Source organism: Acanthochromis polyacanthus, chromosome 1, assembly GCF_021347895.1.
Source record: "Acanthochromis polyacanthus isolate Apoly-LR-REF ecotype Palm Island chromosome 1, KAUST_Apoly_ChrSc, whole genome shotgun sequence".
In the NCBI taxonomy this organism is placed as follows: domain Eukaryota; kingdom Metazoa; phylum Chordata; class Actinopteri; family Pomacentridae; genus Acanthochromis; species Acanthochromis polyacanthus.
In genome coordinates this window covers 49,903,102-49,929,105 of record NC_067113.1, presented here as the reverse complement: position 1 = coordinate 49,929,105, position 26,004 = coordinate 49,903,102, and the positions used below count along the sequence as shown (strand labels likewise).

The 26,004-nt window shown below is 38.8% G+C and overlaps 1 protein-coding gene across 1 annotated transcript; it reads right to left on the bottom strand.

Annotated features, from left to right (window-relative positions):
- Window positions 1-1,903: 1,903 nt before the first annotated feature.
- pkp2 (plakophilin 2) lies at window positions 1,904-21,637 on the bottom strand. The gene is made up of 13 exons (XM_051948930.1): window positions 21,271-21,637; window positions 19,372-19,436; window positions 16,897-17,522; window positions 15,584-15,722; window positions 14,564-14,771; window positions 13,240-13,417; window positions 11,917-12,034; window positions 9,262-9,423; window positions 7,355-7,531; window positions 5,776-5,929; window positions 5,436-5,622; window positions 4,287-4,374; window positions 1,904-2,544 (listed from the first exon to the last, which is right to left on the bottom strand). The coding sequence occupies exons 1-13, from the start codon at window positions 21,461-21,463 to the stop codon at window positions 2,482-2,484; spliced, it is 2,358 nt and encodes a 785-aa protein (XP_051804890.1). The 5' UTR covers window positions 21,464-21,637; the 3' UTR covers window positions 1,904-2,481.
- Between the last annotated feature and the right edge of the window lie 4,367 nt (window positions 21,638-26,004).

Genomic DNA, 26,004 nt, shown 5'->3' with positions numbered 1-26,004 from the left:
AAAGGCTTAGGCTTTAATCTGGGAGCTAAACCACTTTAAAACATGTAGGATAAAGATTTTATGAATATGAAAAAATGTTAGTGGAGGACAAAACGTACTTGGGGGCAGTTTTTAGAGATCAAAACTGAATGTTTTCACTTCATGAGGTGACTAATGGGGAGCTAACGCTACACCACTGCCCTCTGCTGGGTAGAATAACAGCAAACCTGTGTTTTTCTGTATCTTAGTGACCTAAAAAAAGCATCTTAAAGGAGTCATATTTACATCTAAGAAGTGGATTCGTTGAATTATTCAGCATCTGTCTTGTAAACATGAGTTTGGATGACATGAAATGCACTTTAAATCTGGTTTTCTGTGCTGCTAGTTGTACAAAATGAGAAGAAAATCACAGACAACAGCAGCATAAAGCTGTAATTGCTTTGTCGAAAATGTACCCACTGCCTGAAATCAAGAGCGCAGATTTCCCAGTTGTGATCAGCTTAATTAGACCGAGTGGATCTCTGGGGGGAGTTTGAGCTGTTTAAATAAAGAAGGAGCTCCGAGGATGAGGCTTTGTTTCTTCTTCACCTGTATTTCATGTTAAATCCCCCCCTTTTTTGAATAGTTTTTTCAGCGTCATGGCGCTGATTTGAGCCCCCCTCCTGTTCTGACCTTATCAGCCGTGTCCTGGAGGGGTGATGCTGATTGGCACCCGGCCTCCCGACTCCTCCTCCCCTCCTCCAGCTGTACCGCAGTGCAGCTCGACCTGCCAGACCCCCGCAAGGTTAACGCCGCTCCAGGGCCTCAAAGTCACCGGGCGCTCTGACAAACCAACACGGGAGCCAACACATCTTTCTTTTTTTTTTTTTGACATTTTCCCACCAGCACAGACCTCATCTTCCACAGTTAATGTGCAGAAAAAAATAGACAGAGAAAGTTGTTTACTGGGGTTTTAATCCTGGTTTCCTGCACTGTCTGTCAGAAGGATTCTATTAAAACGTATGCATATTGATCTTTGGCAGGTCGGAGTGATTATTTTGATAAATGAGTCAACCTTTTCCTGGATTAATTCACAGGAATGGGAGATACATCTGAGACTGTGTGGTCATTTGTCATGCTGTAAAGCCAAGCAGTGACTGACCTTTTTCCAACTGATTGAAGCGATCCATTAAGGAAAAACTGTTTACTGTACATACTACACTGCCTGTCCAAAAAAATAGTCACCACCAGGATATAACTAAGCAAATAGGTAAGATCCTTCCATTGGATAATTACTGCAGTGTTTCAGCTGCAACAACTTCTTTAACCCTAGCTGATGCACTGAGGAGCTTCTCATTTCTTAAACAAGTGGTGCACTTATCATGTCTAATGCCTACCAGCCTGTGGGGGGTAGGGTTGTGATCTGGGGTTGGTCAGATTCAGCAAAGTTATGTTCCCAAATAATGCGATAAGCTGACTACCTGAATATACTGAATGGCCAGGTCTTTCCATCAGCAGAGTTTTCTTCCCTGATAACATGGACATATTCCAAGATGACGATGCCAGGATTCATGGGGCTCACATTGACAATGAGTGGATCAGGGAGCATGAGACAAACTGTCCTCCACAGAGTCCAGACCTCATCTGCAATGAGAATATTTGGGATTTTCTGGAGAAGACTTTGTGCAGCGGTTCGTCTCTCCCATCATCAATATAAGATATTGGTAGAAAATGCAACTCTGGAGACAAATAAATGCATTGCAGAAGGGTATCGAAACAATGCCACGGCGAATTTGTGCCATACTCAAAGCTAAAGGCAGTCCAACAATATGTTAGAGTATGCAACTTTTTTTTTAACGGACAGTGTATTCTTACTGATCTATATCTATATGAGCTAACAGTTTGTGGCATTTCCCTAAATAATTAGAACATTTCCTTACAAAAATAACTCAAAACAGCATTTATTTCTGGAAACAACTCAAGTCAGAAGCCCAGAGATCCACTTATTTTTGTATGTTACACTTTAAAATACACTTTATATACATTTATTTCATATTCATGTCCTTTGTGGTTCTCTGCATAATTACCAGAAGTGCTTAAAAACAAATTGTTAGAATAGAAAAAAAATACACTAACATAAAGATTTTAAATTTCAGAGACGGATCAAAAATATCTACATTCTGACTATAAGTTACTAAGACAGCGGCCAGAAGTGATGCATCTCATGAAGAATGTCAACAAAAAACTAAAAAAGGTGCTTTAAAGGTCCCATGAAATGAGAAACAGCTCTTCATTAATGTACTTCTTGCATCAGTCGCTTTCCTGCTCCAACATTAATTATCTGTTTTAATAAAACCTCCCACTTACAAGGACGTGTTTGTCCTGAAGCCGAAGTCAGATTTTAAAGAGGATCTTTACGGGAAATGTAGGTGGAGTTCATGATGTTTTGTCTGGAGCATGAAATTCTAAAATGTCAGAAAACAGTGCGTTGAGGGATTTTGTGGAAGTTTGAGGATTTCAGTCTCATCTTGAGTTCACAACCCTTGTTGTTCTGGCATTGATGAAATCAGACTTCTTGAAGCCACTCTGAAAAGAGAAGGAAGTCACTGTGATTGTGTTGCATTGCAGAAGCTATTACAGCAGACTGGAGTCTTTAGTGCCCCCTAGTGGTAAAGTCAGAAAAGACACTAAGGCAGACATCGAACACGAACAGCAACAAGTGAATTAAAAAATAAAAATCTAACTTGTGAATGTGCGCACTACTGTTCAAAGTTTGGGGTCACTTAGAAATGTCCTTATTTTTGAAAGAAAAGCATTTTTTTCCCCAATAAAGAAAACATTAGATAAATCACAACAATCACACAATTAAATTATAAAACATATCTGACCCACAACTAAATTTACAATATGGTTCAAAAGTTTGGGGTCACTGAGAAATGTCCTCATTTTCGAAGGAAAAGCATTTTTTTCAATGACAGTAAAATTAAATGAATCAGAAATACAGTCTAGACATTGTTAATGATGTAAATGACTGTTCTAGCTGGAAACAGCTGATTTTTAATAGAATATCTCCATAGGGGTACAGAGGAACATTTCCAGCAACCATCACTCCTGTGTTCTAATGCTACATTGTGTTAGCTAATGGTGTTGAAAGGCTAATTGATGACTAGAAAACCCTTGTGTAATTATGTTAGCACATGAAAAAAAGTGTGAGTTTTCATGGAAAACATGAAATTGTCTGGGTGACCCCAAACTTTTGAACTTTCATGTAAATGTCAAAGGAGTCCTGCTCACAATGTCAACAAAAGTAAGATATACTTTCTATCACCATATCAAACATACTATCCACAATTTAGATACCAAAAGACTTATTTGTTTTCTCCATTCAGTGAACAATATGAATTAAAGGAGTCACAACATATAACACAAAACCTACACCGGCAACAATGTCTATTATGCAAAACACAAATTGTTTCATCTGAATGAAGAAACTGATTGAAAGGAAGAGTCCGATTCTGTAAACCTGAACTAAATCCTCTGACCAGAACTATCTGTGCCATGACGCAGAAGCTAAAAATGTTTATTAAAGCCTGAAATGCAGGTCTCATAAATAATTCAGACCTAAAACTTCAAAGAGGTTAGATTCAGCTTCCAAACCAACATAAAAAGAGTCTGCAATAAGGTAACATTCAGTTTGGTGAACTTCAGGTGAACAGGAAACTTCCTATCAAGTGTAGGTTCACTATGAGAAACACAGGACTGCTGTAAGATAAACTGATCGATACACTACTGTTCAGAAGTCTGGGATCACTTACAAATGTCCTTATTTTTGAAAGGAAAGTTTTTTTTCAATGAAAATAACATTAAATGAATCAGAAATACAGTCTAGACATTGTTAATGTGGTAAATGACTATTCTAGCTGGAAACGGCTGATTTTTAATGGAATATCTCCATAGAGGTACAGAGGAACATTTCCAGCAACCATCACTCCTGTATTCTAATGCTACATTGTGTTAGCTAATGGTGTTGAAAGGCTCATTGATGATCAGAAAACTCTTGTTCAAATTATGAATAAAAGTGTAAGTTTTCATGGAAAACATGAAATTGTCTGGGTGACCCCAAACTTTGGAACAGTAGTGCAAGTTGTCTCTTTTTAAATAAATGAACTCCACTGAGTTACCAGAACACATGCAGACAGAGTTCCTGCAGTATCTCAGTGTGAGCTTACATTTGTTGACAGCAGAACCGTAGACGACTGACAAATCCACGGTCGGTGTCACTGAAGAACCGTGTGATATGATGCAACGTGATGCGTTCAGGTACTCACCCTCTTCAGGGCCCCGTGGAGATCAGTGTGTTTCCAGATCACCTGCAGCAGGACACAAGCTGCCTGAGCTGCTCGGCTCGATCCATAACTAGGAAACAGAAAGGAGAAGTCAGGTCACAGCTACAGTTTTACTGCGAGTTGTTTTGGTTTTTGACACATGAAGTAAAGTTTGATTATAATAGTTCAGTTTTTGCTCAGATCAGATGTCAGATGAGGCACTTAGATAACTATTTTAGAATAGTATTGGTGCAATATTCTTACTTTTTGCATTAACAAGAATCTGTGCAGTGTCAACATTTTCTACATATATGAGTATTTATGTGATATCAGTATCTTCTACACATGGAAGTACCTGTCTACATTATTTTTTTCTACATATTAAAGATCAACATCAATTAATTCCTGTTTAATGTTACTTTTTGTCCCTCTGTAATACACTGCCTCATTTATGCCTACTAGTTATTTTATCTTGCTTTTTCTAATGTCATCACATTTTATTATCCCCCGCCTCCACGAAGTGGAAAAGGGGGATATAGGTTTGGCCTCCGTCAGTCCGTGTGTCCATGCGTCCGTCCGACATGAAGGGGACAGCTTTTCTCGGAAGCTATTACAGCTAGGATTATGAAATTTAGTGTGTAGCTTCACACCATGAACACCTTGATCAAGTTCGAAAATGAGACCTGTGCGATAATATTTAACAGAGTTATGGCCCTTGATCACTATTTTGGATATAGACTCATAGACATCACATGTTGAGGGGGATACTGATGACCATGTCGTCTTGTTTCATTTTATCTTGTGTTTTCATTGTATCTAATAATTGTATTTTATGTCATCTTATTTTATTTTATTTGATCTCATTCTTATCTTGTTTTGCTTCTTTTATTTAACTAACGTACCAGAATATGATGCAGTGAATTTATATAATGACACATCAGAAGTTTGGGATTTGCTGCTTGAAAAATATTTCTTCTGAAATGGAAACTGCTGTATGTTTAGGTGTACTTGATATCACACAGAGTACAGATACAGTGTTCTGTGATTTTGCACTGAACCAGTTCATTTGTCTCCATTTCTTGTGAACTGCTCATCATGAAACGTGAAATTATTACGCCTCATTTGCAAACACTTAATGTGACTCTGACTGACCCGTTGTCCGCGTTGCTGATGTTGATGATCCTCCGGAGGCCTCCTTGGTTGACGATGGCCTTGACGTTCTTCATGTCGCTCTGACTCAGGTTGATGAGGATCTGACACAGAGAAGTCGTCACCTCGCTGGGCAGGTCGGTGTCGTCGTTGGGAAGCATCGCCACCACCTCCGGCAGCACCTGGTTCACTACAGGAGGAAAAATCAGATCAAAGATCGATTTAATGTGTGTAGTGTTAAAATTGAAAGTGCAGTTTGTGGTTTAAAAAATGCTTAGTGGAGAAAAAATAACGGGCTGTTGTTCTAAAAGTCAAAATCTGTCAAGTTTTTATGTGAAATTACCGATGGCAGGGTGCAGCTCCTGGTAGCGAGAGAGGTTTCTTATTAGAGATATGGCTGTTCTCTTCACATCACTCTCTCCCTCCTCTAAAACCTTCTTAATATGCTGGAGACCATTTTCCCGCTGAACGATGGTGAAGGCGATGGCTTCAGTCATCTGCCAGGAACCAGAAAATCTATTAAATATGTGTGAATGACAACAGATATGCTTTCTGATGCTAAACAGAACTGAAAAGATGAGAATCAGCAGATGTACAGTTATTGTTTCTTATCCTGAAGTCAATTTCTTTGGTGAAAATGGGTTCATGGTGCGAAAGAAATACTAATGCTGGCTTTAAAATAAATATAAAAACAGAGGAACAGACACACAATAACTCATTTGTAAATGAAAATTCAGCTGCTTAACCCCAAAACCTGAGAGTAGGTTTGAGAGGCAAGTTATCTTTGCAAAAAAGTCACCAGAGTTCCACCATTTATCAGAGCTGGAAACTATGAAAACAGAAAGAATCATCAGTGTCTTTTAAAAAAAAAAAAACTTTTCTTGATAAATCATATATTCTGTGAGAAAATCTAATTAAATCTAAGCTTAAAACCGTGCTGTTTCATCGAAATCACTTTATTCTCCACGTCTCATTTAAAAATGTGTCAAAAATGAATAATTTGATCTGACCTCATTCTGCAAAAAAACTAAAATTCTGCACTCTTCTGCACAACTGAAAAGCTATGACTGACTGAGCTGTGACCAACAGTCACATGACAAAAATTCTGCAATTTTCTGCTGAATTGTTCTGTGTCCATACAGAGCAGATAGACGGCAAGTATGGAAACAAATTTAAAACGTAAGTCTGTGAGGAAAACAGTGCTAAACATTGCATCATCTTCTTGCTGTGTATATATTTATTACCGATTACAAAATCTAGTTAACTGAATGAATGAACTGCGAGCCCTTTTAATGTAATGAAAGTAAATTTACAGTATCAGCTAGAACACAATTAAATTATAAAACATATCTGACCCACAACTAAATTTACAATATGGTTCAAAAGTTTGGGGTCACTGAGAAATGTCCTCATTTTCGAAGGAAAAGCATTTTTTTTCAATGACGGTAAAATTAAATGAATCAGAAATACAGTCTAGACATTATTAATGTGGTAAATGACTGTTCTAGCTGGAAACAGCTGATTTTAAGGGAATATCTCCATAGGGGTACAGAGGAACATTTCCAGCAACCATCACTCCTGTCTTCTAATGCTACATTGTGTTAGTTAATGGTGTTGAAAGGTTAATTGATGATTAGAAAACCCTTGTGCTGTTATGTTAGTACATGAATAAAAGAGTGAGTTTTCATGGAAAACACACATTTTTTGAACATCATTCTATCTATTAAGGTGTAAATAAACAGTCAGGATACACATTTCTAACATTTCCATCCTGTTTCTTTTCTTCTTCCACAGTCTTCTTTGACTTTTGGCTTTTCCCTTCATCTGCTTCCATCTAACCCCGTCCTCTGCATCCTCTTCTCTCACACCAACTGAACTTCATGCACAGTGATCCTTTGAACGCGTCAAACAGAGCGTCCTACCTCTTGGTTTCCAGCAGTGATGTTCTGCAGCGCCCCGACAGCAGCCTCCTGGGTGTAATGACGCACGCTGCAGGCCACCAGAGACAGATACATGCGGATGGTGATGGGGCTCCACAGCCACTCGATGCCGTGAGGGTTGGCCTTCTCCTCCAGCAGGGGGCGCTGACGCTCCAGGTGCTGAAGGCAAGGCGAGGAGGAGCACAATTCATACACAAGGCAATTCAGAGCATTAATTAATTAAAAGTAGCCATTAAGATCATACAAATACAACAAAAAGTGCATTAAAAGTCAGAAAGCAAATTGAGCATCTAAGAGAAAGCTGCAGTAAACTATCTGGTTTTCAGGCCCGATTTAAAAGAGCCGACAGTTTGATCAGAACTCAGGTGTTCAGGAAGTTTGTTCCACAGGTGAGGAGCATCATAGCTGAATGCTGCTTCACTGGTCTTGGTTCTGGTTCTGGTTCTGGGGACACACAATAAGCTTGTCCCTGATGATCTGAAGGCTCTGGATGCTTCACATGGAGATAATAAGTCCAGGATGTGTTTTGGTCCGAGACCATTCAGTGCTTTGTAGACCAGGAGTCAGATTTGAACTCTATCCTTTGACTAACAGGAAGCCAGAGCAGTGATGTAATATGATGCAGTTTCCTGGTGTTAGTTAGGACTCTGGACTCTGGCTGAAGGGAAACAAGAAAATGCTTCTACCACATTTGAAACCTACTAGACCAGCTGATAATCCATGTCCTTCATCAATATACTGTGAATTAAACTTTTTAACAACAATCTTACGTGAAGGATCGACCAATCAGGCCTGAACTTTATTGATCCCAAAAACCTCTCAGCAGGTAGAAAAACACGTTGAAGTGAAAGCCAAAATTTTTAAATTGACACCATTTGACTGAGTTAGAAACTGTCAAAACAAAAAGAATGGTCAAACTTTGAGACGGTCCATAAACTAATCAAGTTTAATATTGTGATTTTAAAATCAAAATCTTATTATTCTACAGGTTTCATTTTAAAAATTGGCCAAAAATAAACCATTTGACTTAACCAGATTCTGTGAAAAAACAAAAAATATTCACTTCTAAGCACAACTGTAAAGCTTTAACTAAGTTATTTATCATCTACAGTCATGTAACTGAAATTCAGAAACTTTTTGAATGAACTGGGCTAAGCTGCAGGCTGTGCTTACGCAGAACAGGCAGGAAACAAAGGTGGAAATAAACAAAAAAACATAGGTAGTAAAATATCTACAGCATGTAGAGCCACCATTTTTCCATATACATACAAACCTGTGGATACCTGGAAAAATATGGTACATTATCATTGCAGTTGTTGTCACATTTGTGTAAAAAATAATCACAGAAATTTTAACTTTCGTATTTTTGTTTTTATGGTTTATGGCATTGCAACTTTAATGTGCTGTGCAGAAGACAATTCTCTCTACATCTAGCCATGGTTGTGATGTTTCCATAGAAGTTTAGGATATTATTTAGCTGTGAAAAATGAGCCCACAGTGAGTACAATTGTGGCAAGAGCAAAAAAAAATGATTTCAAAACCTTGCAGTCAGGTTCCAAAATGTTGAGGAAATCAGAAGAAATGAGGCTGTTACATCACAATAAGAATGGTTAAATGTGCTGTAATCACAAGTATGTACTGTAGACTATATCATAAATATGTAAAGTATGTCATAGAGACAGAACAGCAGGTCTTCATGCTGCTACATCTGACAGAGCTGTAAAATGTACCATTTTCTTGAACATTTCTCACCACTAACACAATATTACCAAGAGCTCAGTAAGGCTGCCTCCTAAGAAGTTCTTTTATGGCGGATTAGAGAAAATCTCTCTCAAATATCATTCCACATCTTTGTATTGTCAGTGTGGATTATTGTTCAAAGGGATTACCTCTGTGATCTTGGCACTGCGGGAAGCAAAACAGCCGAGAGCCTTCGGATCGGGAGCCAAATTTTGGCGAGATTCTCTGAAATCTCGGGTGTAATGCTGCGGAAGCTCCGACTCGATCTGATAGGACAGGTTGTGCAGGATACAGGCGCAGTTCTCTGTGGACTTCACAGATAAAGACGGAGATAAATATCAAATTAAAAACAGTGTGGGAAGCTGTTTAATCACATGTGTAGATATAACATAGTGGAAATTGATTGGAAGGTATACTAAAGGTACAGGATATGAGATTTGCTCTGCACCTGAGACTCAAACAGTTTGGATCTGGACTGTGTTTTTCATAAATATATGATAACACAGGGCTGCCAACTTTCAGGGAAGAAATATTCCAGACGAAGAGATTCTGGTGCTCAGAAGTGAGTAAAGTTCAAACATAAAATTACAATACCCCGAAGAAACAACTACTAATAACTCAACCAAACTCTGATACATGTGAGGACATCTGTAAATAGAATCACTTATGTGCAATAAAATGTATTTTCAAGATTACTAGGACACTTATTGCCATATTTTTGGGTGGACACTCATCAATATGCGCTAGAATTAAGTAAAACAATATTGCGATGTCTGCAGCCAAGCCTAGGACTCAAGTAGAGGGAAAAACTCCTACAAACAGCTGGAAGCAACAAACTCCACTTCAACCTCCTGTGAACGTTTTTGGCGAGTCCCTTCAATCTGACCTGGTACAGACTCTGTCTTCATCACAGTGCAGCTGCATTTTTACAGACATTTCCGTAATAGATATGACATTTTAGAGCAAAGTGACTAAGCAAAGGAGTTTTGTTACTTTGGAGAAGTCTGTGTGGACCTCTGGTGACTAAAGGCATGAGAATGGTGTTCTTTGTGATCTTTATGATGATTAAGGGTTTACTGTTGGTGCTAAAATGTGGAAAAGGCTGATGTTCAAACTTCCTGCAGGGAAAACCTGTTTAAGACAAACGAGGTTTGTTGGAAAGTTCAAAAGGTAGACTGTGTTATGAAATATCAAAAACTGTATCTGATTTAAAATGGGCGGACATCCTTGTTGAAATAATACCCTTGTGCAGTGATACACTGCTTATAGTGCTGTTGCAATGCTTATAATGCTCCCTGATAGTCCAGTTACACTGCTGTTCAGAAGTTTGGGGTCACTTAGAAAAGTCCTTTTTTTTAAAAAAAAAAAAGCATTTTTTTCAGTGAAGATAACATTGAATTAATCAGAAATCCAGTCTAGACATTGTTAATGTGGTAAATTGTTTTTTTGTTTGTTTGTTTGCAACCATCACTCCTGTGTTCTAATGCTACATCGTGTTAGCTAATGGTGTTGAAAGGCTCATTGATGATTAGAAAACCCTTGTGCAGTTATGTTAGCACATGAATAAAAGTGTCAGTTTTCATGGAATGCGTGAAATTGTCTGTGTCACTCCAAACTTTTGACTGGCAGCGTCTGTAAATATGTGTCAAAACCACAAAACCTCAACTTGAAGTTCATTTTAGGGAAGAGAAAGAAGCCACAGCAAATCTACTGAGTAGTGGATTGTGAGTGATGACTGGATTGTTGAGGTGTTTGCGTAACTGGAGCACCCACATGCCATTGTGCTACAGTTGAGGTGGTTTGCCCTGAATGCAACTCTAGAAGTTACAGTAAAACTCTGTATTAACAGTTTAACCCCTGAAGACTAAATGTTAAAAAAAAAAAAAGCAAGCATGCTCCTGGTACACCCCTTGACCTGACAAGTTTTGTCTGGTTTTGGAAACTGCAGGTTGTTCCACCATGAAAATTGCTATCTTCTCTAGGTGGCAGTGATGATCCTCCACATGATGGTTTGAACACCTTCTTCTCTGCTACAGACAAACTGCAAATGCATACCCAACAGTGGTCACAAAACCACGTATAAGAAAAGCACTGAGAGAGCACAGCAGTCCGCCAAAGCTGCTCAGTCGTATGATTTCTGACAGATGAACTGTTATTAAAACATCGTGGTCCACAGCAGTCGATTTGTAGCAGGATCACAATCACATGATCGTGACTCTGTGACGCTATCTCACAACAATACAGAAGTCTGTAAGAAATTTGTGGGCTCAGACTATAAGTCGCATCACTGCCAAAGTTTGCTCAGTTACTCCTTGTGTCATTTCTGACCTTCTCTGAAAATTTCATCCAAATCCGTTTGTCCGTTTTTGAGTAATGATGCTAACAGACAGACAGACAGACAGACAAACCAACACCGATCGTCACATAATTCCAACGTGTTCCTTGGCAGAGGAAGAAGACAGCTCCTGATGTTGATAGTGAGGTTTTACTGCTTGCACAATTTCCATATTCATGATACCACCACCGTGCATCCCCGCCACAGTTTCTGAACTTTTAAATCAACCCTTGTATAACTGCTCTACATGAAATTTTCTTGGCCAGCTTGAGACAGAGCCTGAATGTGAATCTCTCATGTAGAAAATATGTGATTTGGCAACCCTGTGATAAAAAGAAAAGATGCAGATGTAAAAATTCCTAGTTGTAAACCCACAACAACACTTGGAATTGAACTGTTGAGCAGTTTGTTGTGAATCACACTGTGAAGACAAACATTTTCTCTGGAATGCTTCTCATTTTCATTTCACCTTGTCATCTGTCTGGTAGTTTGCCACGGTCCCTCGGATGTAGTAAACCAGAGAGTCAATAAGGTTGTCACACTCCCTCATTGCTCTCCTGACGTCTGGACCGGCAGAGCTCAGATTTCTGGAAACAAAAACAGCCGAAACAATCACTTTAATGCGGCATTTGAGTGCGTTTCAATCAGATAAGCAGTTGTCAGCGCTGTTTTGATCCATATTAGCAACATCAGTAACGCTAATAAGCATCCTTCCATCAGCCATGTAATTATATAATGTAATGGATGCACCATTTTGTATCTTGTCCAACGCCAGCAGCAATCACGACAAAATATTATAAGCCAATTTTCTGTTGTCCAACCTCCCCAGGAAAATAAATACAGCGATTAACATTCTGAAACCACACAACAGGCTCTCTGTGCCGAGATGAAACAGAAAAGGAAGAAGAACTCATCATTTTTTTTCGTCCGCTGGGAGCTCAAAAGGTTTCAGAACATGATAAGGAGAACTTGATAACGCCGGGCCAGCCAGGACTGAATGATTTCAGTTCAGCAGAGCGGAGAACAGAGAGGGCTTGATGAATAATTCAGTCTTTCACTCTTTTCATCTGGCTATAGTTGCCAAGGGAGCAGAGCGTCTGATATCTCCTGCTTAGTAAACAGAGAGATGATGTGTGTCTAAACAAGTAGAAGGCAACAATATGATGCACAGACTCAAACCAAAACACATAAACTGTGGTTTAACAAGATGCCAGAATACTGTATTAGAAATAGGATGAGTATTTCTAAAAATCTGTAGCAGCTCTTTCATGTTATATTTCTTAAATCCACCATCAAGCGGGTGGTCTGTTGCTTGTTCTTACTACAGAATTAGAGTCGGTGTTTCCCGATTCTTGTTACAGCAAGATTCAGAGAAAGGCTGATATCAGTTTACTCTACTGAGACACTGTTTAGTCATAGCTCAGCCTGGCACTGACTCATACTGTTTACTGAAGCTGTGCCATCTGTTAACCCTTGCCCTTCGTAGTATCATAAAACTATTTCCTCATGTTGCACACGGACTAAATTTAGTAATTTCTGAGCTATCTGTCCCTGCTGATAGGTGGTAAACTTTCAACCTTTTTACTACATGCAATCATTCAGGATAAGAAATTAGCAATGATCATTGGATACAAAGTTTAGTTTATGTCGATAAAATTATGTGAATTCATGTAAATTTTCAAATTGCATGTTTATTCTGCCGTGAACTGATTATCTGACGGCAGTAGCGGCGTCTCTTCGATCCAGTCTATAGCCCGAGCAGAGTTTTGAAGCTAAAAACAAAGACGCCTACCTCAGGCAGCCCGTAGCATTGTGGAACGTGTCAGCATCAGCCAGGAGCTCGTCTTTTGGGTTCTCGCCTTCAGAAATGCCAGAACTGGGCACCAGGACTGAGTGGGTGAGGACGGATATGGAGTTCCGGGCGAGATGGTTCTTCAACATGTCATTGGACGAGAGGTTCCACAGAACACCTGGGAGTGAGACGAACAAATAGTTTGTTACTTGTAAGGAGATTTATCTAAAAAAAATTAAGCTTCTAAACCGATTAGTCACAACATTAAAACTGCCGACAGATGAAGTAAAAAATATTGATCATCGTGTTACTATCCAACGTTCTGCTGGGAAATCTAGCACTCATATGGATATTACTTCGACATTTACCAACCTCCTAATGTTGTGGCATTTTAAGATTGAACAAATGATAAAATTAGATCAATATGATGTGTATATCAGACTTTAAAACAAACAGTGATCAGATTGGAAGACCTAATGTGTCCACTGAAGTTATGCATACACTAAACAATCCTGTGGAAAGCGGCAACCCAACGGAAGCCCATGAAGTCCATGTAAGGCGTTAAGAACCAAAGTGCAAGCCCTCTCTTCATCTGCACTTGTGAGATGGAACCAAGGTTACGCTGAGTTACATAAATAATGCTAACCTAGCATTTAAAATCTTGAGATTTTTCTCATGTTTATTCTTGTAACCCTGTATTGAATAAACATTATTTGCATCAGACTTTGAAGACTGCTTGAAGACTCTTTCTTGAGAACTTTTTGATGACTCCAACTTTCAATCCAGAATTGATTTTTGACTATATGTCTGACAAAGCTGCCTGAACATCACTGGCCTTAGCAGGCAGACTGAATCACAACACTAAACATTGTTACAGATGGAGCACACCTACTTCGAATGGCTCGAGGAACACGACCATGAGCTCAATGCACTAAACCAACCTTCAAAGTCTCCAAATACTCTAGAAAGAATCCGATGGATGTGTCACAACAGACCAGAAATCTATCTAGGCCTAACCACAACCCACAGGACTTAAAGGATCAACAGCCAACATCCTTTTGCCAGATCCCACTGCACATCCCTAGAAGTGCTGTGTCCACGTCCTGCCATGTCAGAGCTGTTTTAAAGGCACAAGTTAGACTTACAAAATACTCGGTTTTAATGTTGTGATCGTTGCATATCTGTAGGTACAGAGCAGCCATAGGAACATTTCATGGGTCTTAAAGCCACTATTTATCTATGTAAAGCAAATAAAGAAAGTTGTTTTGACAATCCTTGCAAGAAAAGGCAGTTGCTATCTATGTTACAAAGTAAAGAATCTGACCTGCAAGCTGCCGTCTGGTCTCGATGTCACGGCTGCTCTTGAGTGTTTGCAAAATTACAGCCGAACCCTCGTTGTCCTTCACTTCCATCTTATTTTCGTTGCTCTGGTAAACCACGTTGCGTAGCGCACCGGCAGTAACTCGCTGCACCTCCTCGCTGTCATTGTCCAGGAGCTTTAGGAGCTTTCCGATCCCACGGAGATAATAAACCTGAAAACAGCAGCACATTATTGACTGACAGATTTACAGACTGACATATTTACTCACTGTGGCCTCATTTTTGATTACAATATAAAGTCCTGTACATCTATGGAAACAGCACAACCTTGACTATAAGTAAAGAGAACTGAAAAATGTCTCTTATGGTGTTTGGCAGGGTTAAAATTCTATAAATCCAAAATATTTGGTGGTGGTGAGGGCAACACAAAAGTACAGAAAGGCACATTCAATAACATTAAATTTCAAAAAGATTCTTCTTGTTTTTTTGTTTGAAGTCAAAGCAGCTAAAATGAAATACAATGATTTTGGATTTGGTTAAGTTCCCCGATGGACCTGCATGTCACAGATGAGTGGTTCAAGGACTGCCAGAGAATTCAAAATCCATGGATTCTTTTTGTTCTCACAGTTTCTGGCTCTGACATCTGGTGTAACTGTGGTAATTGTTAAAAGAAAACATGCTTTTCAAACCCGCCAATGGTTTCTGGGGGTTCAGAGGGTTCATCTACCTCAACTGTGATGTTCCGAAAGTATCATGTGCTTCGAATTATGCTTAATTATCCTGATCATATCATTTATCACCAACATAAATGGACTGATATCACTTTCCCACAGCCCGATCAGATTAGCAATTTTGCTAATTTAGTTAAAACGTGTTGTTCGTACTGAAAATAAATATTTGCATATTTACTAAAATTGAGCCAAGTTGGATGAGGACATATTAGTAGTCTCATTTTCCACCATTCTGTTTTACATCTGTAACTATTCTGAATCATTGTAAAATGACTGAATGTGATTAAACATACCATCTTTTTCGCATTAGCACTCTGGAAACACTGGTTCTGTATGAAGCTGGCTGCACAGATCAGTGTTTCCTCATTATCTTGGGTCAGAAGGTTCACGGCTCTTTCCATCGTCATCTCTGGAGGCTTGTTCTCTGATTTTCTGTGTGAGAAGAGACAAAACACGGTTCATGGCCTGAAGCACACATCAGGGCATTGCAGGAGTATATAGCAGGGATAGACTGATGATTGGCCTGGCCAATTATTGTGGGCAAAATTTAGCATTTTTCTGATTATCGAATGGGTATTTTTATTGACTGATTACTGATAAACTAAATGCACTACTTCACGTCTCAGGCCTCTGTGGTTTCAGAAATGTCTCTCAAGCAGTAAAAGCTGAAAAACACAAGCCGTTGCCACAAAACAGGAAATTAGCTGCTCTCACAGTGGCTAACGTCACGCTAACAGCTAGTGGTTAAGTTAGAAGGCAGCCAGACATTAACCTGACAAAGAGTCTGGAAAACAATAATTAATAGTGCTTTATGATATGGATCTTAATGAGAAATAAAAATGACAAAAAAGTAAAATATTAAGTAAACTGAGAAGAACAGCAGACAGAGACAAACTGATCTATTTTAAACTCTCAGTTCTAGTAACCCTTATTAATGAAGAAACTTAGTTATGAATGAAATAATATTTGATAACACACCCTCTTAAAACATTACATCTAATGTATATTGTTTACAAATGTCGGTAATATCAACTTTTCTTAATCAGCAATGATCCGCATCAGTATCGGCCCTGAAGAACCCATATCAATCAATCCCCAATATACACTACTGTTCAAAAGTTTGGGGTCAAAAATTATTACTTATGAAAGAAAAGCATTTTTTTTCAATGAAGATAACACTAAATGAATCGGAAATACAGAGTAGACATTATTAATGTGGTAAATGACTATTCTAGCTGGTAATGGATGATTCTTAATGGAATATCTCCATAGGGGTACAGAGGAACATTTCCAGCAACCATCATTCCTGTCTTCTAATGCTACATTGTGTTAGCTAATGGTGTTGAAAGGCTAACTGATAATTAGAAAAACCTTGTGCAGATATGTTAGCACATGAATGAAAGTGTGAGTTTTCATAGAAAATGTGAAATTATCTGGGAGACCCCAAACTTTTGAAAGCTACTGTACATTGTTTCCAAATATCGGTAAAATCAACTTTTCTTGATCAGCGATGATCAGCATCAATATCAGCCCTGAAGAACCCATATCAATCAATCCACAATATATTTTAGAATCACTAAACTTACAAAGTGAACATAGATCTTACAGTGTTGTGACGTTCTGTGCCTGGATCGGCTGAATGGGGAAATCTACGTCCACCTGCCCCCCCAGCTCCACCTCTGCACTGACGACTGAAGGCGGGTATGAATTCAGTCTGATGGACCTCTGACCGTCCCTCCGAGCCTGAGCCAGCCAGGATAAACCTCCATCAGGCTGGATGGGACTAAGCATCAGATCACCATTGTGTCCCTGCACGGTGTGTCTCTCCTGTTTGATAATACTCTGTCTGTGGCCCCACTGAGATCCATATTCGCCACTCTGCTGAAATGCTGCACTTGCAAACCCAGACTGAGGCCCTGACATCTGTCTGAATGACCTCCGGCGGTACGTCCCCAGTGCAGATGTGGACACCGGCATCTGTGAGCAACGAGGCACTTCAGAGAAAGCGTAGCGCTGCAGTGAATCAGACCCATGAGAGCGGTGCAACGGAGAGCCCCCAATGTGTGAATGACTGGGTCCTGGGATGGTGTGAGTCCCAAAACGGAAGGTGCTGAAGTTGAAGCGGGTTCGAGGTAACTCTGGGCTCGGTGGAGGAGTCACTTCAACCCTCCTGGATGGTTTCTGCAGAGTCTTACTTGAGAGGGAGTGACTGTGGTAGCCTGATCCAATTACCTGTGAAAGAAAAATACACTGTTTATTTATTTGATAGGGACAGTGCACATTAATGAACGTCTATTTAGGCAGCAATAGATGTAAATATGTCAGATTATAGCAACAATGCTGAACTGCATACTTTCATTTTCTATTAATATGACGTTCTGTAAACAACTAATTTATTCTTTATGACATTTAGTAAATGTATTTGGCTACATCTATATGGACAAAATATAGTTTTATTTATTTTATTTTTATTTTTATTTTATTTGTTTATTTTGAGCAGACATTTGTTGAGTTAATAGGGCGAGTTCAATTCAGTTTGTGCCCAAAAAAGGAGCAGAAAAAGTTCAGAGAACTTATCAATGTCCACTCCCTCCCAGCATAAGTCCACAATCATTTAAATTCAACAGTCAGAAAAACAAAAAACAAAAAGAAGCAAAAACAAAAGAATGCATTTCTACACATAATACATTTACAACACTACATAATACAATAAAAGCACTATTGTCCATACAGTTTACATAAGTCAAAAATATAACTGAATACTACAATGAATTGTGTTGTTGAATAAGTAAATATTTGTAAAATATAACACTTTATACTTTTTATTTAATCTCAAAGTAGTTGATATTATAAAAGCCTTTTATTGCTTTTGTTGTTTGCTTTTCTGGCATAAATTATGTCTTACGTTATTTTGTAAACCGGTAAGTTGTTTAGAAAAGGACCATTTCTCTTTTGTGAGTTTCAGGGCTCCAGTCCGTACATTCGCAGGAAACACTGTTTAAATACTCACAAATGATATGTAAAAGCTAAAGCTGATAATACGGTGAACGATCTGATAGACTTGGAGTCTGTGAAGATTCAGGAAGTAGCAGCAGAAAACCATACACTCCTATTTGACTACATTCAAATCATGGAGTAAAGGGACGCATGCTGTGATGACACAAGAGCAAAGAAGCTCATTCATTTATATGATGAGCAGGAAAAGACAGAATTCCTCAGGTCAGACCCAGCTGTGAAAATGACCATGAGGTAAAGCTTTGAGTGATAGATTCTACCGTTCATAGTTTGGGGTCATTTAGAAATATCCTTATTTTTGAAATAAAAGCATTTTTTTTCTATGACGATAACAATAAATTAAGTAGGAATACAGTCTAGACATTGTTAATGTGTAAATGATTATTCTAGCTGTAAAGGGCTGGAAAAGCCAAACAGCAACCTTCAGAAAATGTTCAGGGAACGTTCTCTGGATGTTTACTGAAGGTTCAGTGGACAGTACCCTTCAGGGAACATTCAGAGAAGGTTCAGGGAATGTTTCCTGGACATTTCCCAAAGATTTCCAAAGAGTAACCTTCAGTAAACATTCAGGGAATGTTTCCTAGATGTTTCAAAAGATTCCGCAAAAGGGTTCCCAGACATTAACTTTCATTGAATGTCACACGAAGGTTCATAGAAAAGCAACTTCCTGAGAAACATTTCCAGATAGTTCCCAAATGTAACCTTCAGGAAATTTTCTGAGAACGTTCTGTAGACGTTTTCTAAAGGTTCACAAAAGCATCACTTGCTGGAAACAGCTGATTTTTAATGGAATATCTCCATAGAGGTAGAGAGGAACATTTCCAGCAACCATCACTCCTGTGTTCTAATGCTACATTGTGTTAGCTAATGGTGTTGAAAGGCTCATTGACGATTAGAAACCCTTGTGCAGTTATGTTAGCACATAAATAAAAGTGTGACTTTTCACAGAAAATGTGAAATTTTCTGGATGATCCCAAACTTTGGAACAGTAGTGTATAACAAAGATGGAAAATGTCAATAAACTGTGTGTGTACATGAGCGAAGACAGAACAGGAAAAGATTTCACCTTTGTATTAGCTAAAAATCCATCTGCTGCATCGAAGCTCTTGATCTTCTGTAAATGGACACCACCTGAAACAAGTCAAGGAAGTTTTGTTGGAGGATATTGTTCCACTCTGTAATTACCTACATGGCAACACTTTGTCCTGAATCCCACCCAGCACAAGACAGACTCACAACACTGCAAACCAAATGCTGAACCTTGTCACATTATTTTCTGTTCATCAGTCCGCATAAGAATGGAGCCGACAGGATTATTATTTCATTGCCTTATTTTCAGACATCATCCAACACCGTAATGTTAAACAAAACCAGGTAACAAAAGACCCAACAACAATCCACAGTAAGTGTAACACATTTGTTCAGTGAAAATAATTGATTTCACCCTGAACTGAACAGATTTTGTTAGTTTATCAACTCCATTCATCCATTTATTCTCTATACACCGCTTTATCCTTACTAGGGTCATGGGGGTGCTGGAGGCTATCCCAGCTGACTCGGGTGAAGGCAGGGGACACCCTGGACAGGTCGCCAGTCTGTCACAGGGCTACATATACAGACAAACAATCACACTCACATTCACACCTACGGACAATTTAGAATAATCAATTAACCTCAGCATATTTTTGGACTGTGGGAGGAAGCCTTTATCAACTCCATACGAAGAAAAAAAAAGAAAAATGTAACATAACATAAAAATTGTAAAAAAAAAAAAATGTCATGTAAAACTACTGTATTTTATTTGTAGGTATTTTCCAATGTACATTGGAAAAAAGTTATGATCTGCATTTTTTATGAAAAGCACGTGAATTATCCCTACAGAACAATGATCTGAGAGAGATTTTAAAAAATGCAGCTGCATTAAATATTTATAGAAATAATTATTAAAGAGATAGAAATTATTTCTATTGGGATTATTTGGTTTCTGACATTTTTGGATAATTAAACATGACCTATGAACATCATAACATAGGAAGGTTAATTAATTTAAATCTTTACACTGTAGACCAACATGCTGAATCACCTTCTCTGAATACTTATTGTCATTATTGTTATTGCTATTACTATTATTGTTCCGACAAAAGTTCATACCTGACCAGACCACCTTTTATTAATTCCCAGTGCATCATAAATGAGGTGTAAAGTGCTGGAAATAGGCCACTAGGTGAGATAATAAGATCACGTTTGGTCCTCCGTCACATCTGTCAGCCTTCAGGCAGACAGATGAAACTACAGAAACCTGTTGAACTCGTATGCAGAAAGCATTCCACTCACAGAAATGTCTGGATTCAGTCTAAATAACAACCGCTTTCAGCAGGTCACACACATGCGAAATAATTATTATTTAAAATATTATGTTGACTAAAGAAACGCTCCCACAGTTACAAGAGACATCAATGAAAAAAGAATACCAAAAAAGGAGATTTAAATTTAAATTCAACTGTTTTGTTTGAGATTCAATTTGGTCATCAGGGACGTGGGACAAGAGACAAAGGTCATTTTAGGGGGACGTCCAAGCTTATTTGGTATTTTAAAAATATTTCTCCTAGTTTTTTTTTTTTTCAATTTGGTCTCAGGACAAAAAAAAATGTACACAATAACTGTATGTTTTACTATTTTGTACATGAATTATTTGAAATTTGTTGGATAAAATGTCATCTATTTCTCGAATAACCCTCATAATAAAAAAAAAAAAATGTTTACCAGTGAGCTTTTAATGCCAAAAATGTCAAAATAAGACATAGTCTAAGGTAGTAATGTGAGTATTGGGAGGCAGATACTGTCCCACCCTCAGTAAAATGATCCTCCAGGTGGAAACATGGGAGTGGCCTCATGTGCATCTGTGTGGGAAAGCACAGTCCCGGCTTTAATCACGTCAATAATAGATAAAATAAATGAACATTACCGTTTGAGTGAGTCTTCCGTGCCTGCCGAGCCAGAGTGAGCTGGACCTGCTGCTGGACTCTCAGGCTCCGGGAGCTGGAGTCGGGTTTCGTCGAGGATCTGGGGGAGAGTTGGACCGGCAGAGCCAGACTGGAGTCTCCCAGCGCCGAGGAGTCCTGAGCAGGAAGAGCCGATTTAAAAAACACCTCGTCCATCGTGAACTCACACAGACACGTTAACAGCCTGAGGTCGGAACGTTCATTCAGAGCTGGTTCCTGGATCTCCGCTCCTCTTTGTTGTCGCTGCTTAGTTGGGTCCCGGCAGAGAAGGGGGCGGAGCCAGAGACGCACCTGGGTGTCAGGTGTCCTGCTGGGAGGGATCACATCTCCTCACCTCTATTATGAATGAAACAAATACTCATTGAGGTTGACGTGTGCTTTAAGAATGCTCTTTTTCTGCTCCTTTATGCTCCATTGTGTTGATCAGGAAATGATTATTACATTTCTCTATGTGTTATTGTAACACCCAGATAGAAAAAAAATGTTGATTTAACATTCATAAGGTTGATATTTTGGACCTTTTTATGTAACAGACAGCAGAGAGAGACATGGGTAGAAGAGTGGAGGAATGACATGCAGTAAATGGCTATGGGCTGGATTAAAACCCGTGACCACTGCATTAAGGACTATATGAAAGTCACCTGCTCAGCCAGTGAAGCTATCTGGGCACACTAAAAGGTTGATTTTTGGTGAAATATCAGCCATAGATCAACTTTGTAAAAGGTTTAATTGTTGAAAATATGCAATTGAATCAACAATGTGTCATACCATGGTTTCAGTTGCCAATTAAAATTCTATAATTTAATCAATGTTGTCTCAATGTGCTGTGAACGTGTGTCGTGAAAATTCTCAGTCATGGTGTTGAACTGATTTCCCAGCAAACAGTAACTTTTAGGGAATGTTTAGAGATTATTTCCTTGATATTTTCTGAAGGTTTCAGCAAACAGTAACCTCCAGGGAGTGTTTAGGGATTTTGTTCCTCAGATGTTTTCTGAAGATTTTAGCAAACAGTGACCTTTAGGGAATGTTCTCTGGATGTTTTCTAAAGATTCAGCAAACAGTCATCTTCAGGGAGCCTTTAGAGGATGTTCCCTAGTTGTTCCCTGAAAAAAAGTCAAACAGTAACCTTCAGGGAATATTCTGGGAACGTCACCTAGATGTTTTCTGAAGGTTCAGAAGAGAATAACCATTCCCTAATGTTTCCCAGACAGCACCGTTGAGGTAAAGGTCAGTTAACGTTCCCTGGATGTTCTCTGTAGGTTCAGTGAACATTCAGAAAAGGTTCAGAGAATGCTTCCTAGACATTCCATGAAGATTTCCAAACAATAACCTTCGTGTAATCTTCAGGTAATGTTCCCTAGATGATTCAAAAGATTCTGCAAAAGGATTCCTTAACATTAACTTTCGTTGAATGTTCCCTGAAGGTTCATAGCAAAGCAACCCTCTGAGAACATTCCCTAAACTTTTCCTGATAGTTCCCAAACGTAACCTTCAGAACATTTTCTGGGAATGTTCCCCAGAAGCTTTCAGAAGGTTCAGAAAAGAATAACCATTCCCTGAAGTTTCCCTGACACCCTTAAGAGAAAGTTCAGCTAACGTTCCCTGAGTGTTCTCTGAAGATTCAGTGAATAACAGCTCCGTTCCCTGAAGGTTCCCTGAACAGAGATTCAGTGTAGAGTAAATAAAATCATTCAGTTAGATTTTTTTTAATCTGGGCAGTTAAGTTTATTTTAAAATAGCTGATAAATGATGGACTAATTTATCCAACATACAAATGTTGCAGAAGGAATCCAAATGTGAGAGTGTAAGTTTACACAAGAACACAGATATCTACACCTGTCCAATAAGTATGGAGACAAGTATGGACACATATGGTAGCAACTTTCCGTTATGGGTAACACATATGGGTACCTGAAAAACAAAACTGTTGGACATGTTGTTTTCAGTTAGATTTTTTTAAATTTTTGTAAAAATAAATGGCATTGAGATTGGCATTAAAAAATTGTCATAGAGCACGAAGCACATTATTGGGCTCTCTGTACTTCTAGACATGCTTGTGCTGCTTCCACAGAGGTAAAGGACTTTATATTGCAGTGAAAATGAGCCCACAGTGACTTAAAATGTGCCAAAAAATGCCCAGAACCTGCTTTGATTGGTGGTTCAGAGGGTTAATACATTGGCATTAAATGTACATTAAATAGAAGCAGCTACTTTGGTGTTCATTTACAGCCAAAACCCATTATTTCCTCAAATCTATCTCCTCTTTGGATCGGGCTTCTGTGATATCTGACTAATAAATTAATTTAGACGTCAACTGCAGGCACCTTTGTCATCAATTTCCCACACTGACCCACAGCGCCGCCTTCTTTGGCTCCAGCTGTAAGAGAAAACTGCTGCAAGGTATGACGTCGATCCCACCAGGTGTGGTTTTCCAGAGAAAGCAGCTACTGTCAGTTTTACACAAGAGTAATTAGACTTAAAAAAAAAAACTTTTATCAGCAATAACTAGCAAACATTCACGATAAAGACTTGTCCACGTAGCTCTGGCATTATGTTGATTAATGTGCAGCAGGGACTTGTTTTTTGCAGACGAGAATAAAGGCTGACTTCTTTTCTGCTCCATTGTTAAGATAAGTGCTTCTCAAACAAAGCTGCATTACGATTTAAAGCTGCCTCTTTGGATTTGGTTTTGAAGTAAGATCACAGAAACTCTGTCTTCAGGAGGAGATTGTATCTTTCAGCCTGGTCTTCAATCTCACCCCAAAGATAAATTTTTATGGCCGCCGTCATCTGATACTGTGCAAACTGTCTAACCCCAAAATGTCAGCTAATAAATGTGTCTCATTACAGATGCTAATCCCTGCTGGGAATAGTGGGCTGAGGCTGGAATTTGCACTTACTTTTTCCCCTCAGGCCCCTATAGCAGGTTGATCTGGTCATCACTCCAAATCTATTAATACACTGAAGCCTCAAATCTTTCCAAACATGATGACTCACTGTAGTCTTTTTCCCATTCTGCCTCTCAGACAGCAAACATAAATTAATACTCAACACCAGTTATCGTCAGATTGTTTCCCCTTTAATTCAGTTTTTCAGTTTTCTGAAAGTTGTTGCATCAGCAACCTCCAGGGAATGTTTAGGGATCATTCCCTAGATGTTTATGAAGTTCTTTTTGTTGTTGTTGCAAACAGTAACCTTTAGGGAACCTTTAGATCAGATTTGGGAAACGTTCTGATTGGATGTTTTCTGAAGAACCCCAAACAATAACCTTCAGGGAATGGTCTGAGAATGTTCTCTGGGTGTTTCTAAAGGTTCAGCAAACAGCAACCTTCAGGGAATGCTTAGGGATCATTTTCTAGATGTTTTCTGAAGGTTTTAACAAACAGTAACCTTTAGGGAACCTTTAGATGTGTTTTGGGAAACTGGATGTTTTCTGAAGAAACCCAAACAAAAACCTTCAGGGAATGGTTCAGGAACATTCGCTGGATATTTTCTAAAGTTCAACAAACAGTACCTTCAGGGAACCTTTTAGAGGATGATCCCTAGATGTTCCCTGAAAAAAAGCCAAACAGTAACCTTTAGAGAATGTTCAGTGAACGTTTCTTGGCGTTTCCTAAGGTTCAGGCGGACTGTACCCTTCCAGGGAGCATTCGGAAAAGAAGGTTCGGGGAATGTTTCCTGGATATTCTCTGAAGATTTTCAAACAGAAAGTACAACAGTAACGTTCAGGGAATTTTCAGGGAACATTCTCAAGATGTTTCACAAGATTCCGCAGAAGGGTTCCTTAACATTTTAAGGAATGTTCCCTGAAAGTTCATAGAATAGCAACCTTCTGAGAACATTCCTTAAACATTTCCTGATAGTTCCCAAATGTAACCTTCAAGGAATTTCCTGGGCCGTTCCCTAGGCATTTTTTGAAGGTTCAGAAAAAAATGACCGTTCCCTAAAGTTTCCCAGAGAGCACTCTTAAGGGAAAGTTCAGCTAAAGTTCCTTGGATCACTCCAAATCTAGTAACACACTGATGCCAAACATGATGACTCACTGTAGTCTTTTTTTCCCCCCAATTCTGCCTCCCAGACAGTTGACATAAATGAATATTCAACACCATTTATAGTCAGATTTTTCCCCTTTAATTCAATCTTTTCTCCAAAAACAATCTTTCCAGTCCAATTCTTTGAATCACTTTCACATTTGCTGTGCATAAGATTACAATAAACAGTGACAAATCCTCAGTTTGAAAAGGCTCTGGACAAAACAGAAGCAGATCAACAGCATTTCAGCAAGTGGAGGAAGAAGGTGTTCTTCAGGGGGATCCAAGCTGCAGAACAGCAGGATTTAGTTCAATTTACTTCATCTGAGTTAGTTTTTTATGCTCTAATACGTGACACATGGATTTCAAATCTGCGTGGGGCGTAGAATAATAGTTTAGTTATAATTTGAACACTGGAGGATGCAGTCGATGTCTAAAGACACACTTTTTTCACATTATAAATGATTATATTCAGAAATACACAGACAGACTTCATCAAACAATATTTAAGATTGTTTTTTTTTTCTCTCACAATGTTACAAATCTGTAAAATTTCAAGATTTTTTTCCACTTGAACACGAACAATTTTCTTAATTTGGCACATTATTTTGCATTCATCAACCTGTAATTCACACACACACACACACACATCTGTCAAACAAGGCC

Bases quoted from the DNA above. Each gene is read 5' to 3' on its own strand.
- pkp2 (XM_051948930.1), bottom strand. From the start codon at position 21,463: ATGGACGAGGTGTTTTTTAAATCGGCTCTTCCTGCTCAGGACTCCTCG. The intron at 19,437-21,270 runs GTAATGTTCATT...GACTTGTTTCAG, and splicing joins ACGGAAGACTCACTCAAACG to GTGGTGTCCATTTACAGAAG. The intron at 15,723-16,896 runs GTAAGATCTATG...CTTCTCACACAG, and splicing joins GCACAGAACGTCACAACACT to AAAATCAGAGAACAAGCCTC.